The following is a 21,233-nucleotide window of genomic DNA, read 5'->3' as shown; positions in this document are numbered from 1 at the left end:
CTTAACCAACAACCAGAACAAACTTTACCCAAACCAACTCCCATGTATATTGACAATTCTCAAGTCAATGTCCAAGCCTCAACCTCAACTTCACAAACTGCTTCTGACCAGCCATCACTCTCAACTCCATCCCAACAAATCACCATTCCAGAATCCAACCATGTTCAAGATATTATTCTTAGTGATTCTGACCTAGAAACCCTTGAACAACCACCCCTGGACATCCTGGAATCTGAACATATTGACAATGAGCTACTCAAGATCATTTCTGAAATGCATGATCTGTTGGATCAAAGAAGGACAATTGATCTCACCAATGCATATGAAGAAGCATGGGCATCACTTCAGAACAGAGCTGCAGAGTTAATAGAAGCTGTAAAAGACAAGTGCATCAGAATCAAGGGAGCTTCTATCAGAAGGTTAATGGAGAATCTGAAGCAAAGACTCAGAGTTAGAAGTCCTAGACTGCTTCTGGTAAACAAGCCTTTCTTCTCATAAATGGACTACTTGACCAGAGACGCACGGATGTTCAAGCTTCTGAGGCAGAAGATGGCACAGCAACAGCAAGAAGCTAAGGCAAGGGAATTAGAGCTTCTTCAGAAGCAACAACTTCTTGAAGATCAGTTGAAGAAACAAGCTGAAGAAATGGAGGAATACTTCTTGTCTTAAGTTTCTTCTGCTTCTGAATTCTTAATGCTTCTGTTTCTTCAATATCTTACTCAGTTATTCATGCTCTGATTATGTTCTTTGATGAGATTATAGGTTCTAATTTTTTTTTATACTCTCTTATTGTTTGAGTTTTTCTCAAATCTTTTTGTCTTTATGTTTATTTTTTTTTTGATAATGACAAATGGGGGGAGTATATGTGATAGTATTTAAAGGCTCTGAGCCCCATTAATGATATTTGAAAATTTTGAAAAACTTATAACTTTTTGTCTTGCCTAAAGAGAGGTGTATCAAAGAGGGGGAGTATCAAATTTCAAATAAAATTAATTGAACCACTCTTCTCATCTATAACTTATTTCATTTTAAGCTCTGAGATTATTATTGCGCAAAAAATGAATTTAATTAACTTGGATAGAACTTAGGGGGAGCTTACAAACCTCACCTTAAAGACTATCAGACTCAGGGGGAGTTTGAGCTTACAAACCTCAGATTCCGAGCTTACAAACCTCAGAACCCCAAAGTCAACTTGTTAATTAGATTAACAACAATTGATCAATTTAAAATACTATTGTTTGTCATCATCAAAAAGGGGGAGATTGTCGGAACAAAATGTGTTTAACAATGAACCTTAAAGAGTTTTGATGATAACAAGGTATTAAAAATTGTAAATTGGACTAGCTAATATTTGTTCAAGTGTACAGGACCTTAATTAAAAAGTTACATCATTTATTGGTTCTGAATGAGCAAATGAAGAGCAAAAGGAATCAACAAAAATGAAGCTTAGTGCTTCTGAAGGCAACTCGCTCCTGAAGACAAAAAGCGCTCCTGAAGTCAGTATAGTGCTCCTGAAGAATAGTGTTCCTGAAGAATAGTGCTCCTGAAGACAAAGTGTCCAGAAGCCACATCATCAGAAGCTGCGTTATCAGAAGATGCCTCATCAGAAGTCATTTCATCAGAAGCTGAAGATCAACTGGATTTGCAAAAGATTCAAGTATTGAAGAATCATCACTGCAAAAGCTGTCTATTGGATTCGAAAACACAACAAAAGATTAGTGGATTTTTGCAACGGTCATTTCAAAGGTGTTTGAAGGCATGTGCTTGCAATTTTGGACGAAAGTGTTGACATTGTACTTTGTACGAACTGTACAACCACCTTCTCCACTACTCTGTTTTGTGTCCACGCTACAAGACAAGAAAACAGCTCCAGAATACGGCTTCGCCTGCATAGATGTTCCTTTGGATAAGGAATGGATTTCAAATTGGTTCTGTTACACCCTAATTTTGGACCTAAAAATACTAACTCAATTCTTCTTTTCTTGCATTTCAAGTCATTTGAACTGTCACTGATCAATTACATTTTTCTCTGCATTTTATTTCAATATTACTTGCAAAATTCACATAGAAGGGCATTTTAGTCATTTCCTATGTTAAAATTTCTTTCAATCTTTGAAAAATTGTTTGAGTCTTTTCAACTGGTTTGAATAAGTCCTTATTTCAATTCCATGTCAAAATCCATTTTTAAGATTGCATTTGAAGTCATTTTGAGTCAGTTTAGCCCCTCGGGGCATTTTAGTCTTTTCATGTGTTAAAGCCCTGTTTAAATTCTAAAATTGTCTCTGAGTCTTTTAATTTTGCTTGTATAAGCTCTTGCTTTAATTTCCCGTTAAAAATCCATTTTAAAATTGTGTCTGAGTCATTTTTAGTCGTTTTAGTCCCCAGGGGCATTTTGGTCATTTCACACGAAATTTCGACAGAGAGAGGTTACTTTAAAGTACCTCATTTGAGTAGTTGGTTCATTTTAGTCCATTTTGTGTTTTTTATTGGTTTCACTTTACGTTTATTCCAAATCACTTTTTTTTAATTCAAATTTTATTAATTTTTGCACCTTAGTCCTTTTTTCTTTTTTATTTGCATTTTGGTCCTTCAAGTCAAACTTTTACTTTCTAGTTCTTTTTGGTCAATTGCATTTCAGTCCTTTTTTTCAAATTGCAAAATAGTCCTATTTTTGTCCAAGTTTATTTTTCAGTCCTTTTTATTATTCTTGCAGATAGGTCCTTGTAATTTTTTAATTTTGCAGAAGGGCCCTTTCATCAATTTCCAGCAAGGCCGAATTCACACAAGTCCAGTACAGGTGTCACAAGTCCATTGGTCCAGAGTATCACAGTTGGCCTATAAATAGAGGCCAACTCATCAATGCAAGGTCAGAATCAATGATTCAACGTCAACTCATCAAAAATCACAGAAACAGATCATCATTTTCTCTCTCTATTCTGTTACGATCAGAATCTCAGAAAACTCAAGAACACAGAAAAACACGCAAACCCTAACTTTTTCCAGTAACAAAATTTCTATCAATTTCAATGAATTCAAAGCAGTTCTCAGAAATTCATTGAAGAATCTTCATCATCGAACTCTTGTTTCTGCAATTCGAAGCTCAAGTTCATCACCTAAGTGACAAACCTGAACGATCACAGAAACGAAGCATCAAGAGTGAGAAGAAGAGATAATCGAAGCAAGTTCTGAACCAGTGAAGCAGAAAGAGAAGAGAATAACTGATTTATTTTCAGTTCAAGACTTACCAGAAGCTTCGCAGGATCTATTCGTTCGAATCTCCAAACAAAATCAGGTAAACATACGAAACCTTCTCGTTTTTCGTTCTAAATCATCATCGAAGGCTTAAAATTGAAAACAAACGGTGAATCGAAGTGAAAACTTCGAAAGGATTCGAAAAAGTTTGAAACGAAACCCTAAGATGTAAAATCACGAAGGTTCACCGTTTAGTTTTCAAAACAGAGTTCAGATTCAATGTTAGAGTAGAAAATAGTTCAGATTAGGGTTTCATTCCCAAAGATTTCGAAAAATTTTGAAACCCTAGGAACGTAAGCTTCAAGCTTAGATCTGCTTGAATCTAAGACTCATTTCCAAAAACAAATGTCAAAACCATGAAGAGGAGTCCAAGACGAACACAACGACATAAAAAGTTTTCAAAAAAGGGTTCAGGTACGGCGGCGCCACCGGCAGCCACCGTACCTCCGTCGTAGTGTTCGTCGGAGAAGACGACGGAGAAGAAGAGAGAAGTTGCAGAGCTTCTCTCTCTAAAACGTTGTAGAGAGAGAAGAGAGAAGGAGGAATGAACTGGACCGGCAGGTTTGTGTTTATATAAACACCTGAACCGGTCTGGTTCGTCTTGGTTCATTTTCTTCTTGATCTGCACCGTTTGATTCATGGTTTGCCACGTGTATGCCTGTGATCCTTTGTTTCCATGTATCTGAGCTTCGTTATCATGCGCTGCATACTCTCAGCCCTTGGATCTAGGGTTTGATGGAGTTGGATCAATCCAACGCCTCTGTGGCGTTTGGATAGTCCAAGATCCATCAGTAACCTTGGGCCTGGGCTTGTCCTTGGCAGATTTTCGTTCCTTGCTTTCTTTTTTTGTTATTTGAGCACTGCATTTCAATTCTTGCACCCTCCTGTATTGCATAAAATTCTCTAAAAAATTCCTAAAAATTCCTATGTGTCCATGATCATTTTCTGGATATTTTTGTGATATTATCATGTGTTAAATCTTGTCTAAAAAATGTGTGGTATTTTCTTGTTAATTGTCTACTATTTTTGTTAAAAATTGTGAAGTTTTATATGATTTTTGTGTCTAAAAATTCTTTAAAAATTCTAAAAATTTTCATACACATTTCTTGATAGTTTTGTGGTATTTTCATGATGACTTTTGCATATTAAAACTTGGAGAGAATAATGTGAGGATTGTCTTGCCATTTTGTGATGTTTTGTATTAAAGAATTTGTGAAAATTTGCTTGATTCTAATTCCAATTCCTTGATATATGTTGGTGGCCCATACCATATGATTTTGTGACATTTTAGTTACTATTTGAATATAATTTTGTTGTATGAATATGAATCTTGAGTAGTTGCTTGCTTTGCAAGTCATGGCTATAAATAAATAGTGCAAATGTGTCTAAGTTCACTTGAAAATGTAGGGTTCGTCATGTGGCTTTAACTCTCATTTTAAAAACTGAGTATAAACCTTTAAAAAATGCATGAGACTATGAGAGTTATGAGCTATGTGATGCTTGTATTCCATGGGTGAATTTTTAGTCATATTTTGCATTTGTTTTGGTTTATTTTGTGTTAGATTCCATGGTCTTATTATAGTATTCTTCTTGCCTTATTTTTCCCCATATTATCATGTGCTACTAACCATTTTCTTGTGTTTCATGTTTCATACATCATAAGCATACTCTCTATCACACTTTCTCATCCCATCTCTTTACATTTCTTTTGCTTTTAATTCATTTGTGTGGGATTAAGTTCTCACAAGGAAGTAGTGTGTATGTAGGTGAAGGATGTAATATGGACTATGGACTCTAATAATGTACACCGACACAAGCACCGACACATGCACACACCACACTTTAGGTATATAGCTAGGATATGCATGTTTAGATGTATGTTTAGGATTGTATGTTTAGATGAATGCTTAGGATTTACACTTAGAAAAATCAATTTTCCAAAAAAACTTGAACAACATCACTTGAAAATCTTTTCCAAATAAACCTTGGGATCAAAATCCCATCGCATTTTCTCTTTTATTTTCTTAATCAAATTTCAATGAAAATTAATCATACTTGACTTTTTTTTCAAAAATAACTAATCAAACCTCACTTTTTCTTAAAATCTCATGCCTTTAAGGCCTCTCAATCTCCATTCTCCAAAATTCCGTTTTTCAAACTTAAAATCAACCAACAAAAACAAAAACCTTTTTTGGAAGAGAACTACGGTGGATTTGATCCCTTAAACGGGTACGTAGGCAAGGAATCAAAATTCCTTCAATTCAATTAAAATAAAAATTCAAACACATTCTTCTCCCTCCAATTCTTCACTTAGTAAAACTCTTAGGCTTAATGTCATCTTTCAAAATAGCATTTAAAAATAAAGCGTGCGCGTAGAAAGTAAAGACGGTTCCTATAGGTTACTATAGTCGTTATGGGTGCCTAACACCTTCCCGTAGCGAAAACAACTCCCGGACCTCGATTCTCAAGGGTTTTGCTTACTTTTTTCCCTTCCCAAGAAAAAATAAGATATCACCGGTTAAAAAGGTTCAAACGTAATCAATGTTTGACACCCGAAAACCAAGATAAAACAGGTTCTTCATAGGACAACAACCAAATCAGGCAAAAGATCATTGGTGAAAGATCAAGCTTCAACAACGACTCTTTGATGTGCTGGCAATTTCACAACGTCTCTTTCACACCTCTATATAAAGGAGTGAAGACTTAGAGAATTGGCAATGTTGAACGAAAGACTCACAACATTTTTACAAGTGTCAAACCTCTGCTGAAATTGTTCTGCATTCACTTAGAATTTCTGTGTCTCAAAGTCATATCTTAGAAATTCTTAAGTCAATTGAGTATGTATCTGATTTGTATTGTGAGCACCTCTGATTGTATATCAAGTGTTCAACCCTAAACAATTTTCTGTGTAATCTTGTTTAGCTAGAAGTCTCTTGCAGTTGTGCTTGAGCAGGGAAGTCTCTTGATTGTGTTCTTGAGCAAAGGAAGTCTCTTGCTTGTGTGCTTGAGCAAAGGAAGTCTCTTGCTTGTGTGCTTGAGCAATTGTAATCAGATATTACTCTTAGTGAAATCTCCTTGGAAGTGCAAGGGGGACTGGACTACTTCCGGTTTGTGGAAGGAACCAGTATAATTGCTTTGTGTCGTTCTTCTTCTCTCTCTCTGTTTTATTCCGCTGCATTTAAAATCGGATAACCACTTCAGAAGCTGTTTCACTTAGCTTCTGACCAGTGTGTTCAGTTTTTAGGAGAAACGAAGAATTTTCCAAAAACACAATTCAACCCCCCCCCCCCCCCCCCCCCCCCCCCCCCCCCCCCCCCCTCTTGTGTTTTTCTCACCTTCACAGTAATGTATTTTTGTTGAGATATGAAAATTCCTTTCTTATAGTGAGTCACTTCAATTCCCAAAAAATACTTTAATTTTCCCAGGGTCTTGATCTCAAACTCTTTGGTTGAGTGTTGGCCTAACAATTTTTGCTCCTCTTCATCATTACCTGTTGTAACGCCCGTTGTAATTATTTAATTATTTTGATGAGTTTTAACATATATTTATATGATTTATATGTGTGATTTATATGATTTATGAATTTAAGTAGTTTACATGATTTATAGGTAAAATTGTGTGATTTTCAAGATTGATGTTAAGTATGTGATTTTGTGAAGTTATAATGTTGGTGTGACTTATTTTATTATTAAATAAAATAAGATATGAAAAGTAAAATAAAAATATTAAAAGTGGGGTTGTTTGGTGAGAAGAGTAAGTTTAGAGGTGAGTAGAGTAATACGAAAAGATAAATAGGGCAGACATAAGTTAGAAACATAGTACGCACGTTTTTGGAGAAAAAGGGAGAAAAGTCAGAAGAGAGGAGAACAAGAGGAGAGCTGCGATTTTCTGCAATAACCAGGTAAGGGTGAGACTAACTCTCAATATTATTAAGGGTATGATTCTGAAAAATGAATTTAGCATGATTAGGTTGAGTTTTGGTGAGAATTGAGAATTAGGGTTTGAGTGAGAATTGATGATTAGGTGATGAAAAACTGTTGAATTGATGTAAGGGGGATAATTTTGTTCATCATAAGGGTGTTTCTTGGGGTATCAATCTTGTTGTTTGAAAACTGTACTAGGTGGGCGTCGTATAACCCTAAACCGTCACTCCCAAAACGTAATAAAAATTTATTAAACTACCGGTGCTTCTAAGAGTTGTGAGGCGTGAAACACAATTGGATTCTCATCCCTCTAAACGGTGAATTTGAGGTGCTATTGAGAACCAATTTCTATTAAGTTCCCTTGTAATTTAATTTGTATGAATAGGAGTGTTAGATAGATGGTAGAAGATTGATGAACCGAAATAAAGAAAAGCCAAATACACTTAATTGACATTCACGGATGATTTAAGGAAGAAAACAAACAAAAATTTGTGAGTGAATATACATATAAATAATTCAATCATGTATAGTTATCTCGATTGCCTTCTTTTTATATAAGTGCTTGTTGAAATATTTATAGTTATTTTAATATGTATAATTATATCGAAGTCATAGTGAGAATAGGTATATGCATATATTCTATTAAATATAATTGTTTGCTTTGATCGATCGTACGGATTATTTCTTGTGAATATGGTTCAATTATCTTGTTATTTTGTGTATGTACATCGATGAGTCCATATGGTTTGTATCTACCAGTAACCAAAAACCATGTATTGATGCAATTAGTTATAAGTACTTTACAAATAAGACTTGAAAAGTAATATTCTTGAAATCATTATTAATTAACCATTTCAGATTTTGTTTGTATATAGAAAACAAATTGGAACCTTAATATTTGTGAGTAAACGAAACTTTGGATATTCAAGATACTCAAAGTGTAGATACAAGTTTTATTAAAACTAGGTCTGCTTGTTTGATTGGTAATTAAGAGCATAAATATTAGGATCGGCTATGGCATTGTTTGATTAGGAAAAATCATTAGTTTCAAACTGATCTTAAGGTTCTCACAAAGAATCCCTTGTGGCTGCTAGTAACTTATAACGGGAGCACATGTAGCTTAAATTAAATTAAATTCAGTTTGTTTAGTTATTTTACAGGAGTGGATATAAACATAATGAAGTTAGAACTTAGAAGAGTATTGGCTTTATCTTGAAATCTATATTAGTGTAAGATTGATCCTGTTACATATAGTTCTAAGAGAATCATATTGATTCTAATCACCTTCTATATTATAGATGTATGGCCTCGGTTATGTGGAAGGAAATAATTATTTTGTCAAATTATGCAATGGGCTAGGAGTTGTCAGTATAGTTTCCTTCCCCTATTTTTCTTGGGTAGATTGTATCAGTGATTTATATAAGTGGCTAAGAGGTCGACATCGGGATAGTAAATTATGGACGAGTTACAAAAGTTAAATCTAAACAGTGAGATCTAATTAATGAGTTGAATTAATTGATGATGAATATTGATGTATTATTTTAAGATGTGTAAATGAAATATATTATTTGACTATGTGATATTTAAGAAGTATAGTTGATGTATTATTTGACTAAGTGTAATTTGTGAATTATTTGATGATGTGAAATTGATGTGTTAATTGATGATGTATAACTGAACTGCTATTTAATGATGTGTATTTGATAATGATGCTATTTAAAGATGTGTTATATAATGAAGTGCTATTTGGAAGATGTGTGATTTAAATATGTGTTATTTATGATGCTTATGTTGATGCGATATTTAAGATGTTGATGTTAATGCATTCCAGCACTGTTATATGTTGTAAATCTGTTGTTGTTCATTGTTGCTGACCTTTAAAGTCTTGAAGTTGCATGAGTCGGTCTAAGTTGCAAGAATTTAAGAAGTTGTCCATGATTATGGAATTGTATAAGATGTTCACGTTGTTGTCTAAGTTGTAGGAAGATTGAGTCCATTGCATACTCATTAAAGTTGGGGGCTTTAGGCCCGGCAGCCTTTGTGCTCATTAAAGTTGGGGGCTTTAAGCCCGGCAGCCTTTGTGCTCACATGTCGAGAGCCTAATTACGCTCATTTACGTTGCTGATTGGTACCACATGCATTTGCATATCAAGAAGTTTCACGATGGTTTAAAGTTGTTAAGTTGTTAAGTTGATAAGAGTAGCATTGTCAAGTTGAGACGTGTCATCGAGTCAAGTGTTAAGTTGAACATTATATTTAATGATGATGGTATTTGATTATGAAATGATAATATGCTAAATGATAAATGTTTGATAAGCTAATAATGTTTTACGTTGCTAAATGCATTTTATTGAATTACATGCTTAATTTATTGACTGTGAAATCTCACCCCTTCTGCTTGAAAATGTTGTCCTTCGTATGGGTAACTTGCAGGTAATAAGGACTAGAAGTGTTCGTGAGTGGACTCCTCACTTTGTGTCTAGGTGCTCTGATACGTAACGGGATGGGACTTGCTTTCATATCTATTCCTTACGTGTCTTTTATGAACCCTTTTATGATTGAGTATTGAACTATTTTATGAGATTTCAGATGAGGCCTGCGTGCCAAGACTTTTAGTATGCTGAACTATTTTCCACTGCATGATTTTAGATTTTTGATGTTAAATATTGAGAGATAATTCTTATTATCCATTTTATGATTTTCAAGAAGTATGTGACATTCCGTTATGATTTAAAATACTCTGATAATTGTTATGAAATTTTTAAGTTGGAAAAACGGGGTGTTACACCTGTCACTATAATGTCATCCACATATACCAGCAACACTGTTACTCCCCCTGTTTCGGAGTGTTTGACAAATAAAGTATGGTCTATTTGGCTTTGTTTGAAGCCCAAACCTACCATAACTTTACTGAATCTACCAAACCATGCACGTGGTGATTGTTTTTGCCCATATATAGCCTTTTTTAACATGCACATGGTGTTGACAGTAGTATTCACCATATCCAAGGGCACATTCATGTGGATCTCTTCTTCAAGTTCTCCATGAAGGAATGCATTTTTCACATCAAATTGGTGCAAGTTCCAGTTGCAGTTAGCTGCTAAAGATAATATCACCCTGACAGTATTCATTTTTGCAACTGGAGCAAATGTCTCTGAGTAATCTACTCCATAAGTCTGAGTGAATTCTTCGGCTACCAATCTTGCCTTGTATCTCTCAATAGAATGAATAGCCTTGTATTTTACAGTGTATACCCATTTGCACCCTACAAGTTTCTTTCCATTTGGTAAAGGAACCGATTCCCAAGTATTGTTCTTATCAAGTGCCTCCATTTCCATGTCTATGGCTTGTTTCCATTTCCTGTCAGACAATGCCTCTGATAAAGAGGTAGGTATAATGGTAGTGTTTAGGTTGGTGAGGAAGGCTTTATAGGTAGGTGATAACTATTCAAAGCATAGGTAGTTGGACAGAGGGTAGAGTGGCTTATTGGTACAAGTTCTAGGATCTTTTCTAAGGGCGACTGGAAGATGTAAGTCTTCAGAATCTATTGGTGGTACTTCTCTAGATTTTTCGTTTCTTATGCTTTATTGGGCTGGATTCTGGTTCCTTATGTAAAGATGAGTTAGATTCTGGTTCATGTGCATGAGAAAATTCAGAAATTGAATCACAAGAATTTGAAGGGTCAAGCAAAGTTACCTCATGTAATGTCGGATCAGACTCTTGGAATGAGTTTATTCAGGAATGATCTTTCTTCGTGTATAAATCCTTATATTTTTCGCATATCTTACATCAGCTCCAACATTTTCACGATTTTCAGAATCAACTTCCGTCTCAACATTGTCACCTTCAGTTTCAACCTCAATTTCTGGTCTGAAAGTAAGGCTAGGAAGTAGAAGAGACTCATCTTCCTTACTTATATTCTCCCTCTGAAGATGAGTTTGACCAAAATAACTTTCTTGTTCGTGGAAGGTGACATCTCGAGAAACAAAGTACTTACGAGATGGAGGATGATAACATTTGTAACCCTTTTGAATACCCTATAAAGACACACTTTAAAGTGTTGAGACAAAATCCTTATTTGATGTTTTAAAGATTACAAACACATTGAATTTATTTAATCTTGTTATCTACTAATTTGTTTCATGAGAATGAACTGAGAACGTTCTGGCATATACGAAGTAAACAAAACAGTGCATCAAAAGTATATACGATAACACAAGAAGAAAGCATGGCAAAATAGTTTAAATGAAAGATGTTGTCTTGGGCCCTATAGATGGTTTGACCCATTTGGAAGCTAAAGCCCATAACAAATAAAATATCTCATTCATGGATAAGATCACATGGCTTTTTAGGCATGACATCACTAAAGGAAAATATGATGACATAATCAATGTCACTTCTAATGAACCAACAAGCAACAGATCACTAACAGCTGGTTATCTCTCTCGCAAGCAAGCAACAGTGCAAGCAAGGCAGGCAAATCAGACAGAACATTCTGAGATCATTTTGCCCGTTTTTAAGAAGAAAAGTAAAATCAATTAAGACTTTGGACAACTATCAAAAACGTGTCCAACAACTCTATTTTCACTCTTGATCACCAAAGCACTCCTCACCTATAAATACAAGTGGTTTTGAAGGTTCAAAGTAAGAGTTTTGAAAGCAAGTATTCTCTCAAGTGAAAATCATCACTACATACAAAACTCTTCACAAACAAAGCAAATTTCAAGCTCTCTCACTATATCTCTTGGATCTTCTCTTTCGAATTTGCTTATGTAAATCTCAAACAAGTGTTGAGAAATTTATTTGATCCAAACCAAATCTCATACAAAGTGTATTGTAATTCTTAAGTTTATCTGTAACGATAGTTTAAGAAAGAAGTGTAACAACCTTTCTTGTGCGAAAGCAAAGAATTGTAGAATCCTGCTGAGGTTGATAATACAGGGTGTAACGGACTGATCTGGTGTGATCAAGACCTTATAGTGCTAATCAGAAGTTTTTTTAGCAAGATAACTATAGTGGATAATCTCACACGAGGTGTGGAGACTGAAAGTAACCGGGTTTGGTGAACCATGATGACTCTCATGTGTTATTATTCTCTCTCTCTCTCTCTCTCACTCTCTCTCTCTCTCTCAATTTAAAGTTACACAATACACACACTATCACACCTATATTAATATTTATTAATCTCCATAATACTCTAGTCCTAATTAATCACTATCAAATTAATCCAGAGTTCTTTGGTCCCTAATTAATTATTAATATTGTTTCATTATTTGATTCAATATCATACTGCCTCCAGAACATTCTGGGCCAAGATAAAACAATTGCTTAAATATTTAACTAAAGTTTAAATTCAGCTTATAATATTGTTTTATCATTCTGTCTTATATTAATCATTCTCCAGAACATTATGGTCCTTGATAAAATAATCTTATATTTTAAATTAACATCATTTTTCTCATTCTGTTTATAATCATTCTCCAGAACAATCTGGTCTGATCAATTAATTGTTATATACTCTAATCTTGTTGAACTAACATACACCAAGAACTTTCTTGAGTATATAAATCTAAACTTAAGTTATCAGGAATAATTTTAAAAGGGTCACAATTCAACCCCCCTTTCTTGCGACGTTTATTGCTGCTTCATAAAGCTCTAGGATCAAGTTTACTTCTACCATCACTATGGATATGGACAAACGACGTACACCCAAATATTCTAGGAATGAGATTATTGGAGGTGGACATATAAGGATAGAACGACGACAAAACTTCTATAGGAGTTTTTGAGTCAAGGACACTAGAAGGTAAATGATTTATGAGATAAGATGCAGTTAAAACCGTCTCCCCCCAAAATTTCTCATGAACCTTATTTTGAAATAACATAGCTCGAGTTTGATTTAACAAATAGCCATTTTTTCTCTCAACAACACAATTTTGTTGGGGGGGGGGGGGGGGGGGGGTTGACACAAGAAGACTCGTGAATAATACATTCTTATTGACAAAAAGAATTAAACACATGATTAAAGTAATCTTTGTCATTGTCGGACCTAACTCTCTTAATACTTACTCTAAACTGAGTTTTAACCATTGCGAAGAAATGTAGAAGCACAGAGGTAACTTCATACTTTTGTTGTAATAAATTAGACCCAAATAACTCGACTACAATCATCAATGAATGTTACAAACCATCGACTACCTGATATATTTGCAACATTTGAAGGACTCCACACATCAGTATGAATTAAATTAAATGGAGAAATTTTATTACTAACAGGAAAAGAGAGACGCTTGTGCTTAGTAGCAAGTTCACACACCTCACAACAAAGACTCTCAACATCTAAATTTTTTAAAAGTGAAGGAAATAATTGTTTCATGACTCTAAATGAAGGATGACCAAGACGAAAATGGTACAAAAACACTTTCTCCTTGTTGGTCTTAATTAATTCAAAAAAAAAAGAGTTATTGTTGAAAATGTTAGAGGAGCTGAGCAGATTCTGGTTATCAAAATAATAAAGACCATTCCATTCTCTAGAATTTTCAATCATCCTCCCCGAATCCTTGTCCTGAAAAACATAAGCATTGTCACAAAAAACAACATTACATGATAGATCTTTTGTGAGTTTTCGTATGCAAATTAGGCTAGTGGAAACTTTGGGAATATGAAGGAATAAAAATAAAATGTATTAAAAAGAATATATTGTACTGAAAAAAGTACATATATACTCTACACAACTGTCATCCACACGGTTTCATAGTCTGAAATCGTTCAATAACCAACTCATTATAAATACTATTAAAATAGATGGTCTCGATGGCGAGTGGTGATGACATGTATCTTAGCGACGAGTAGTTTGGTTAAAGAAGGTTTTGTGTAAATTTCATTAATATTTATTGATAAAGCCATAATTTTCCTTGTGCGTCTAATTTTTCAAAACCCCTTTTTCAAATCTCATTCTAAATCTTCATATGCTCTCTCACAAACATTCATGGATGTATGACCAATCTCAACTAAATTGTTCTTTTTAAATAATGATTTTATGAGTTTTCATGTTTTTTCCTTAATTTATTTTTGTCGCTTTGTTTGGACATTTTTCTTCGATTCTCTTCAATTTTAGAGGTATAGTATATGTAAACTGAGTTCACACCAGTGTATGCAAACAAAGTTTTCTGTTTACGTAGACTCGTTTTTTCTTCGGCTTTAGAGATTTACGTTAATTGAGTTGTTTGCGGCATAGTGTATAAAGTCGGTTTACGGTAGTTTTTTTTATGAATGAAAAATGTTAATAATTAGAGTTGAAGGATAGAAATTGCAGTATTTATCTGTTTACAACAGAGCAAGTTATCAGGTTTTGGTTGCAGAAAAGCAAGCAGTGGTTAGGATTCTTCGAATTCCCCCTATTCATTAGTTGGAATTAAATAACATTAATGTCATGTTTAGTTATCTTAAGTAGACTATACAAATGATGAGGTCGTTGGGACGTTCTAACCTAATCGATTCGTCAAGTTGCACATGTTGATCGCACGATGATCTTTATGTGCGGGGTCTTACTCTCTTAGTTGATTTTGGTCTATCCCTCCAATGTTGAGTTTCACCTACTCGTCACTCGGTGATCCTTATGTGTGGGGTCTTACTCCCTCAAAGGTAATTGAAACATAGACTTTATATTTGCATTCCTAAATTTCAAAAGGCAATGAAGGTCAGTGTTCCTAAAGGGGTTTACTATGAATCTTAGGTATCTCATAGCACACTCTCCCTCTCGGTAGTTCTACAAACAAGCAGCCCTATAGTACTTATTTCCTCAATTATGAATTACTAGTTACATTCTAGGTTCAGCAAATTTTACTCAATATTAGTAATGTCATCTCCTAAGTACTTACTACTAGGGTCAACTCGCATTCGGTATCTTTCATCTAGTTTCTTAACTAATTACTTCCTAGATAGGCATATGTAAATATCAAGATATAAACATCAATATTAGGTCATGTCACAACCTAAGTACCTAAACTAGGGTTGCACTACAATACAAATAAACTAAACCTAATAAAACTAAATAACAAGCAGAAAATAACTAAATAAACGACTAAAATTAAATAATTATTCAACAAAATAAACAGAGGTTCATCTTAGAACCATAACCTAAAAAGGTTTAGTTACTCATGGTAACTAAACGATTTTTTACAAAAGAAATAAAACTTACCCTAAAAACTTGGAGAGGAGAGAGAAACTCCTCCTGAAGGCTCCTAAAATTCGTCTTCCTCTTAAATTGCTCCAGTTTTGAACGAGAAATTATGAATGAGCAAGGTGGTATTTATAGGGAAAATTTCCACCTGAACTTGGGCTTAAACCGCTGGCCTTAGGGGAAAAAACTTCACAAAAATTGTGACTTTTTCAGCAAGACAGCATCCCCGAGGCGCATGTGCTTCACATCTAAACCGCATTCATGTGCCTGGTTGCTCCATACTCCAGGAGCATGGTATCATCCCCGAGGCGCATGGTTCAGCTTTCCGGGCCCCAAAATGCTTGTTTCTTCGCCTTTTTCGGTGTTTGCTTCTATGTAAGTTGTCTTGGAACTTGGGAACATAATTCCTCCCTTCTTAAAGTTTTATAAGGCCTCTAGAATCTTCATTCTTCATCTTCCTAAGGATCGCATTATCTTTGAATATCTTTGATTTGCCGATTTGCATGATTTCTTCGTGAATTACATCAAAAACACCCTAACATGGCTATGTTTTGGGAAGAACAGAATTACAAACTCAAATATCGAAAACATTATAAATATACCGAAATCATAGGCAATTGATCTAATACTCCTCTGTTTTGCTGGTAAAACCTACTTAAAGCGACTGAAAAGCATGTTAAGAATAACGTAAGATGACCTGTCATCAACAATCTTAAAAACTAACATCCAAATCAAATCCTAAAATCCTAAATATGTGAAATTTATCCAAAAAAATCTAGCAATTAAACCAATAAAAGCCAATCCAATAGGATAATAAACAATTACTTGATCTTGGATTCTAATTGGCATTGATTGACTAAGATTTTTTGAAATCGCACTTGGAGGGAGGAAAATCGCACCTTTTGCCTTTGAAACACAATGGTTATGTGTTCTGGCTGTTCTGTTTCTATAAAAGAACTCAACGTGACTTAATTCACGATGGTCCTACTGAGCGTGACTTAAGTCACGCAGGGGCAGTTTTGTCATTGCATGTGGGAGTGAGCATTTTTGTTTGTGAGAAGAGCAATTTTCAAAGGTGTGAAATTAGATTGTCCTGTCCAACCCATTTATAATTGAGTCACATATTCTAGAGCTCGGCCCGATCCTTGTGGATAATGGGACAACCCGATCCATTTATTTTTCTTTTCTGATTTATTTACTATTTTTGATGAAATTTTTACATATTAGTTTCTCACAATTATCTATTTTCTAAAATATGATTGAATTCGCATATAAATGTAAATAATTTTTACATTAACATTGAATATTAATTAATTTTTAGATTTATTCCTTCAATTGAATCAAATTAATAATTTATACTATATAAAGTTTAAAAGTTTTAGTTAAATTTATCCATTTTTATTAAGTTTACATATTTAAATATATTTTTTACTTCAAAAAAAATATTTAAATATCTTTTTATTAATAATTTTTTGTTGATAAATTTTTTAAAAAATGTAATTTTTTTTAACAAAAATCAAATGTAAATGTTGATAGTGGGTTAGCCCTGCCTAGCCCAATTGTTCGAGTCCTAGCCCGACCCAGAAAAGGGTCAATGGTCGGCTCATTATCCTGACCCATTTTTTGCAGTTCTAAATGTTCTATTGATATATGTGAACTAACAATAATGAATTGCATATTGATTAATTGACATTTGTTTGAGAAGGAGTATATCACAAAAATAGATGACCCCACGTTTGAGAGAGATTGTTGAGATATAAAATGTGAATTAAAAATTACAACATTTGATGAAAGTAGAAATTAAATAATATAAGTGAGGGTCCATATATCAAAAATCTTAAGATTTTAGAAGAAGCTTAGATTTAGATACGTGATTACCTCTTTACTCCATGTGAAAGTCTTATAGTATAACTTGGTGATCCAACACCAATCATAGGCAACTTTTAGCATATCAGCATATTTTGACATGCAAACGGATTCGACAAGAAAATTTGTGTTGTTCCTCAGTTTGGATTTGATTTTCTGTGCTAGAGGTTCTAATCCCCCAAGATAATATTAAATAACTTTGCTATTATTCCATTTACTTTTCCTAATTCATACATTACATCACTTAATTTAATAAAAAAAATGCGTGTAGTCTTATGCTGGATCATTTGTTTTTTCCCTAGCACTTTTTGCATCCAAACACATACCAAGCAAAGAATATTACATGTAATTAGACTTGAAATGGTTTTTCCCATTCTATTGACACCTTTTTGCTACATTCATAAATTCTCTCACATTAATGCATGCTAATGTTAATTTCTACTTGAATGCACTATTTTTTTCAAAAGTGAAGCAACTTTTCTTAACTAAGGGGACATATTATTAATATTTTTTTGGTAAATAAGGAGAATGTTATACATGCACACACCACTTGTATGATTTGAACATTGACACATATTATCTACCAATACATAATCGACACATTTCTATAAACACGACATTGATAGAGATAGAAATTGGAACAATTTTATCAAAAAAAGAAAACAAACTATATATTATAAGATGCTCATATTCTGTTCCCCGACTTCCCCAATGAACCATCTTGGCCTTTCTACACACTCCATTTTCACCACCTTTATTAATTAACCTCTTCCTTTGTCTTATTTCTCATTCACTCACACTTCTTTAATTTATTTTCTCTCATATTTCACTTCACACTCTCCTTATCTCATCCTACTTCAAATTCTTACATAAATTGCATTCCACAAAATATCCACCATCAACACAAACATGCATGTGATTAACCCTTCAATGCTATTTGCACCCCCAAATATCAAAGAAAAACAATGTTATGATACATCTTTTCTACCATGTCAAGTTACTAACATACCCTCAGAGTTCATATGGCCAGAACATGAAAAGCCATGTCTTACACCACCAAAACTTCAAGTTCCACCAATTGACTTAAAAGCCTTTCTCTCTGGTGATCCAAAATCTATTTCAAATGCTTGTTCACAAGTGAATGATGCATGCAAGAAGCATGGTTTTTTTCTTGTTGTTAACCATGGAGTAGATAAAAAACTATTGGCTCAAGCTCATAAGCTTGTAGATGATTTCTTCTGCATGCAACTCTCTGAGAAACAAAAAGCTCAAAGGAAGGTTGGAGAACATTGTGGTTATGCTAATAGTTTCATTGGAAGATTTTCTTCCAAACTTCCTTGGAAGGAAACACTTTCTTTTCGTTACTCAGCTGATAAGGCATGCAGAACTGTGGAGGACTATTTTGTAAATGTCATGGGAGAAGATTTCAGGCAATTTGGGTAAGACAAAATGGAGTTTTCTTTTTTAGTTTCTAAACTTTAAAAGTTTGTTTCAAAAGCTATTTATTTCTAGCACCTCTACCATTTTTCTACTCTTTCACTAAAAATGCTTGTTTTACAAAAACAAGCTTTATATATCATATAGCTGCAACAACAGCTCTTAAACATTTTCTGCATTTTCTTGTCTATATGATATATCATTCTGACTAATAAAAATTAAGAGTTAAAAAAACACTTCTTTTAAATAAGTATTTATGAGTCTTTTATGTATTTGTTACAACTTTTTAAAAAAAGGTCTTGCTAAGGCACAAGTTAAGAAATTCAAAAGTACTCCATCCGGTCCTTATTATAAGAAACAATTGACTTTTTTGGTTCATTGTGTAAGTGATGTATCTAGTCTATATTTACACTAAGATACATTAATTATTTTATGAACCTAAAAAGTCAACTTTTTCTTATAATAAGGACCGGAGGGAGTAGAATTTTTGATTAAAAAAATAAAAGTTTGACTTAAAAAGGTTGAACAAAATTGAATGCATGCACAACTTTTTAGGTATATATTTCTACTTTGACTTTTTAGATAGTACACCCTCCGGTCACTATTATAAGCAAAACTTTGCATTTTAGATTCATTCAATTAATGATGTATATAGTCTTTATTATAGACCATATACATCGTTTAATGAATGAATCTAAAATACAAAATTTTGCTTATAATAGTGACCAGAGGGTGTATATTTTTACTTTAAATTCCACAACATATGTCCAGCAGTGCATGTTATCATTTTCCTTAAAAAAAAAATACCATATTGTTTCAAATAGAGAGATGATTTGAGTAGCTTCTCTTAAAATCACTTTTTAATGGATGATTTTTTTTAATTAAGTAATTTTTATTACGATAAACTGATACAAAACAACTTCTAGTTGTCTTTAATAATATATGGAAGAAAAAAATATTAATTTGTTTCCATTTGGTAGGAGTGTATACCAAGACTATTGTGAAGCTATGAGCAATCTCTCTCTTGGAATCATGGAACTTCTTGGGATGAGTCTAGGAGTTGACAAAGAATATTTTAGAGATTTTTTTGAAGGAAATGACTCTGTAATGAGATTGAACTACTATCCACCATGTAAAAATCCTGATTTAGCTTTAGGAACTGGACCCCATTGTGACCCTACTTCCTTAACCATTCTCCACCAAGATCAAGTTGAGGGTCTTCAAGTGCTTGTTGATGGAATATGGCACTCAGTTGTTCCTAAAGAAGATGCCTTTGTGGTCAACATTGGTGACACATTTATGGTATGGTTCACATCCTTACAACGTTTTCAAATTCCACATACGAAACTCATAATTAAAATGTTGATTCTATGCTATGTTCATTGTCATAATGTTCTAAAAATAATGAAACAGCCTATAGACCATATGAAAATATTATGTTATTTATTTAATTGTAACAAATTAATAATAACCTTTTAAGTGTTCGTTGTGTTACTCACATGATAGAATATATTGCTAACAAAACTCACTCTAACACTCTTTTATCCATTCATTTCTTTGATAAAATGCATGTGGACTCATTTTTAAAATTGTGAGACCTACATCTTTTCATTCAATAAGAGAATAAGTGTTAGAGTACGTTTTGCCAGCACTCCTCTTTCTTCAAAAATTATTAGTAGTTATTTATGGTTATGCATGCAATAAACTTATATGTAGTAGTAATATGTTGTGATTTATGTTTCAGGCTCTATCAAATGGGATATTCAAGAGTTGCTTACATAGAGCAGTTGTAAATGACAAAATAGTGAGAAAATCACTAGCATTTTTTCTATGTCCAAGTGAAGAAAAAATGGTCACTCCTCCAAAGGAGTTAATTAACAAGGAGAGTCCAAGGATATATCCAAACTTCACATGGCCAAGTTTACTTGAATTTACTCAAAAACATTACAGGGCTGATGAAAGAACCCTAGATGCTTTTTCAAGGTGGCTACAAGAGAAAAACAACTAATTAGAGGTGCCCCCACTTTTGTCATATTGCAAACAAACTTTTAAATTTTAAACTTGAGTTTTTTAACTTAAGGAAGATGACATCACATAAAGTAAAAAGAGGGTGTGCTTTTGATTGAGGGAAGAAGATAATAGAAAACACCAAAGAATAGGGCCAACTCTGAAATTAGTGTTCAAGTGTTGTTAGTGTTGGAATAATCCTAATTATGCAAATGGAGGAAATGAAACGATATATATTCCTCTAAGAATAAAGAGTTCCATAATGCTTGATGAGTAATCATGTTTTTTTGTCACTAATAAAGCATTTTTAGTTGTCCTCATTCTTCCACTTTATTGTAATTCTCTATCAACTAGTATATATATGCATGTATATTACGTAGATGTACAACCTTACGATAAAAAGTAAGTTGCACTTTTGTGTCTTTGGAATCATATGATTTTTATTTGAAATTTAGATAAACATGATTGATTCCATTGAGAATTTATTCAACCTGCTGTTCCATTTATAAATAGGCTGCTGATTGACAATATTTTTCCAGTCATAAATATGAAATTGATTGTTGACA

At 33.6% G+C, this 21,233-nt stretch overlaps 1 protein-coding gene across 1 annotated transcript; it reads left to right on the top strand.

The window, feature by feature from the left end:
* The first annotated feature begins 17,925 nt into the window (after positions 1 to 17,925).
* On the top strand, positions 17,926 to 20,987 carry LOC146898054 (gibberellin 20 oxidase 2-like). Its single transcript, XM_085735591.1, has 3 exons — positions 17,926 to 18,662; positions 19,641 to 19,962; positions 20,405 to 20,987. The coding sequence occupies exons 1-3, from the start codon at positions 18,133 to 18,135 to the stop codon at positions 20,666 to 20,668; spliced, it is 1,116 nt and encodes a 371-aa protein (XP_085591717.1). The 5' UTR covers positions 17,926 to 18,132; the 3' UTR covers positions 20,669 to 20,987.
* Positions 20,988 to 21,233: the final 246 nt, after the last annotated feature.

This window comes from Medicago sativa, chromosome 8, assembly GCF_051527215.1.
Source record: "Medicago sativa cultivar Bolivia chromosome 8, Bolivia_mono, whole genome shotgun sequence".
Classification (NCBI taxonomy): Eukaryota; Viridiplantae; Streptophyta; class Magnoliopsida; order Fabales; family Fabaceae; genus Medicago; species Medicago sativa.
The sequence above is the reverse complement of the archived record's forward strand: the minus strand, read 5'-3'. Positions and strand labels throughout refer to the sequence as shown.

Bases quoted from the DNA above. Each gene is read 5' to 3' on its own strand.
- LOC146898054 (XM_085735591.1), top strand. From the start codon at position 18,133: ATGCATGTGATTAACCCTTCAATGCTATTTGCACCCCCAAATATCAAA. The intron at 18,663-19,640 runs GTAAGACAAAAT...TCCATTTGGTAG, and splicing joins GAAGATTTCAGGCAATTTGG to GAGTGTATACCAAGACTATT. The intron at 19,963-20,404 runs GTATGGTTCACA...TTTATGTTTCAG, and splicing joins ACATTGGTGACACATTTATG to GCTCTATCAAATGGGATATT.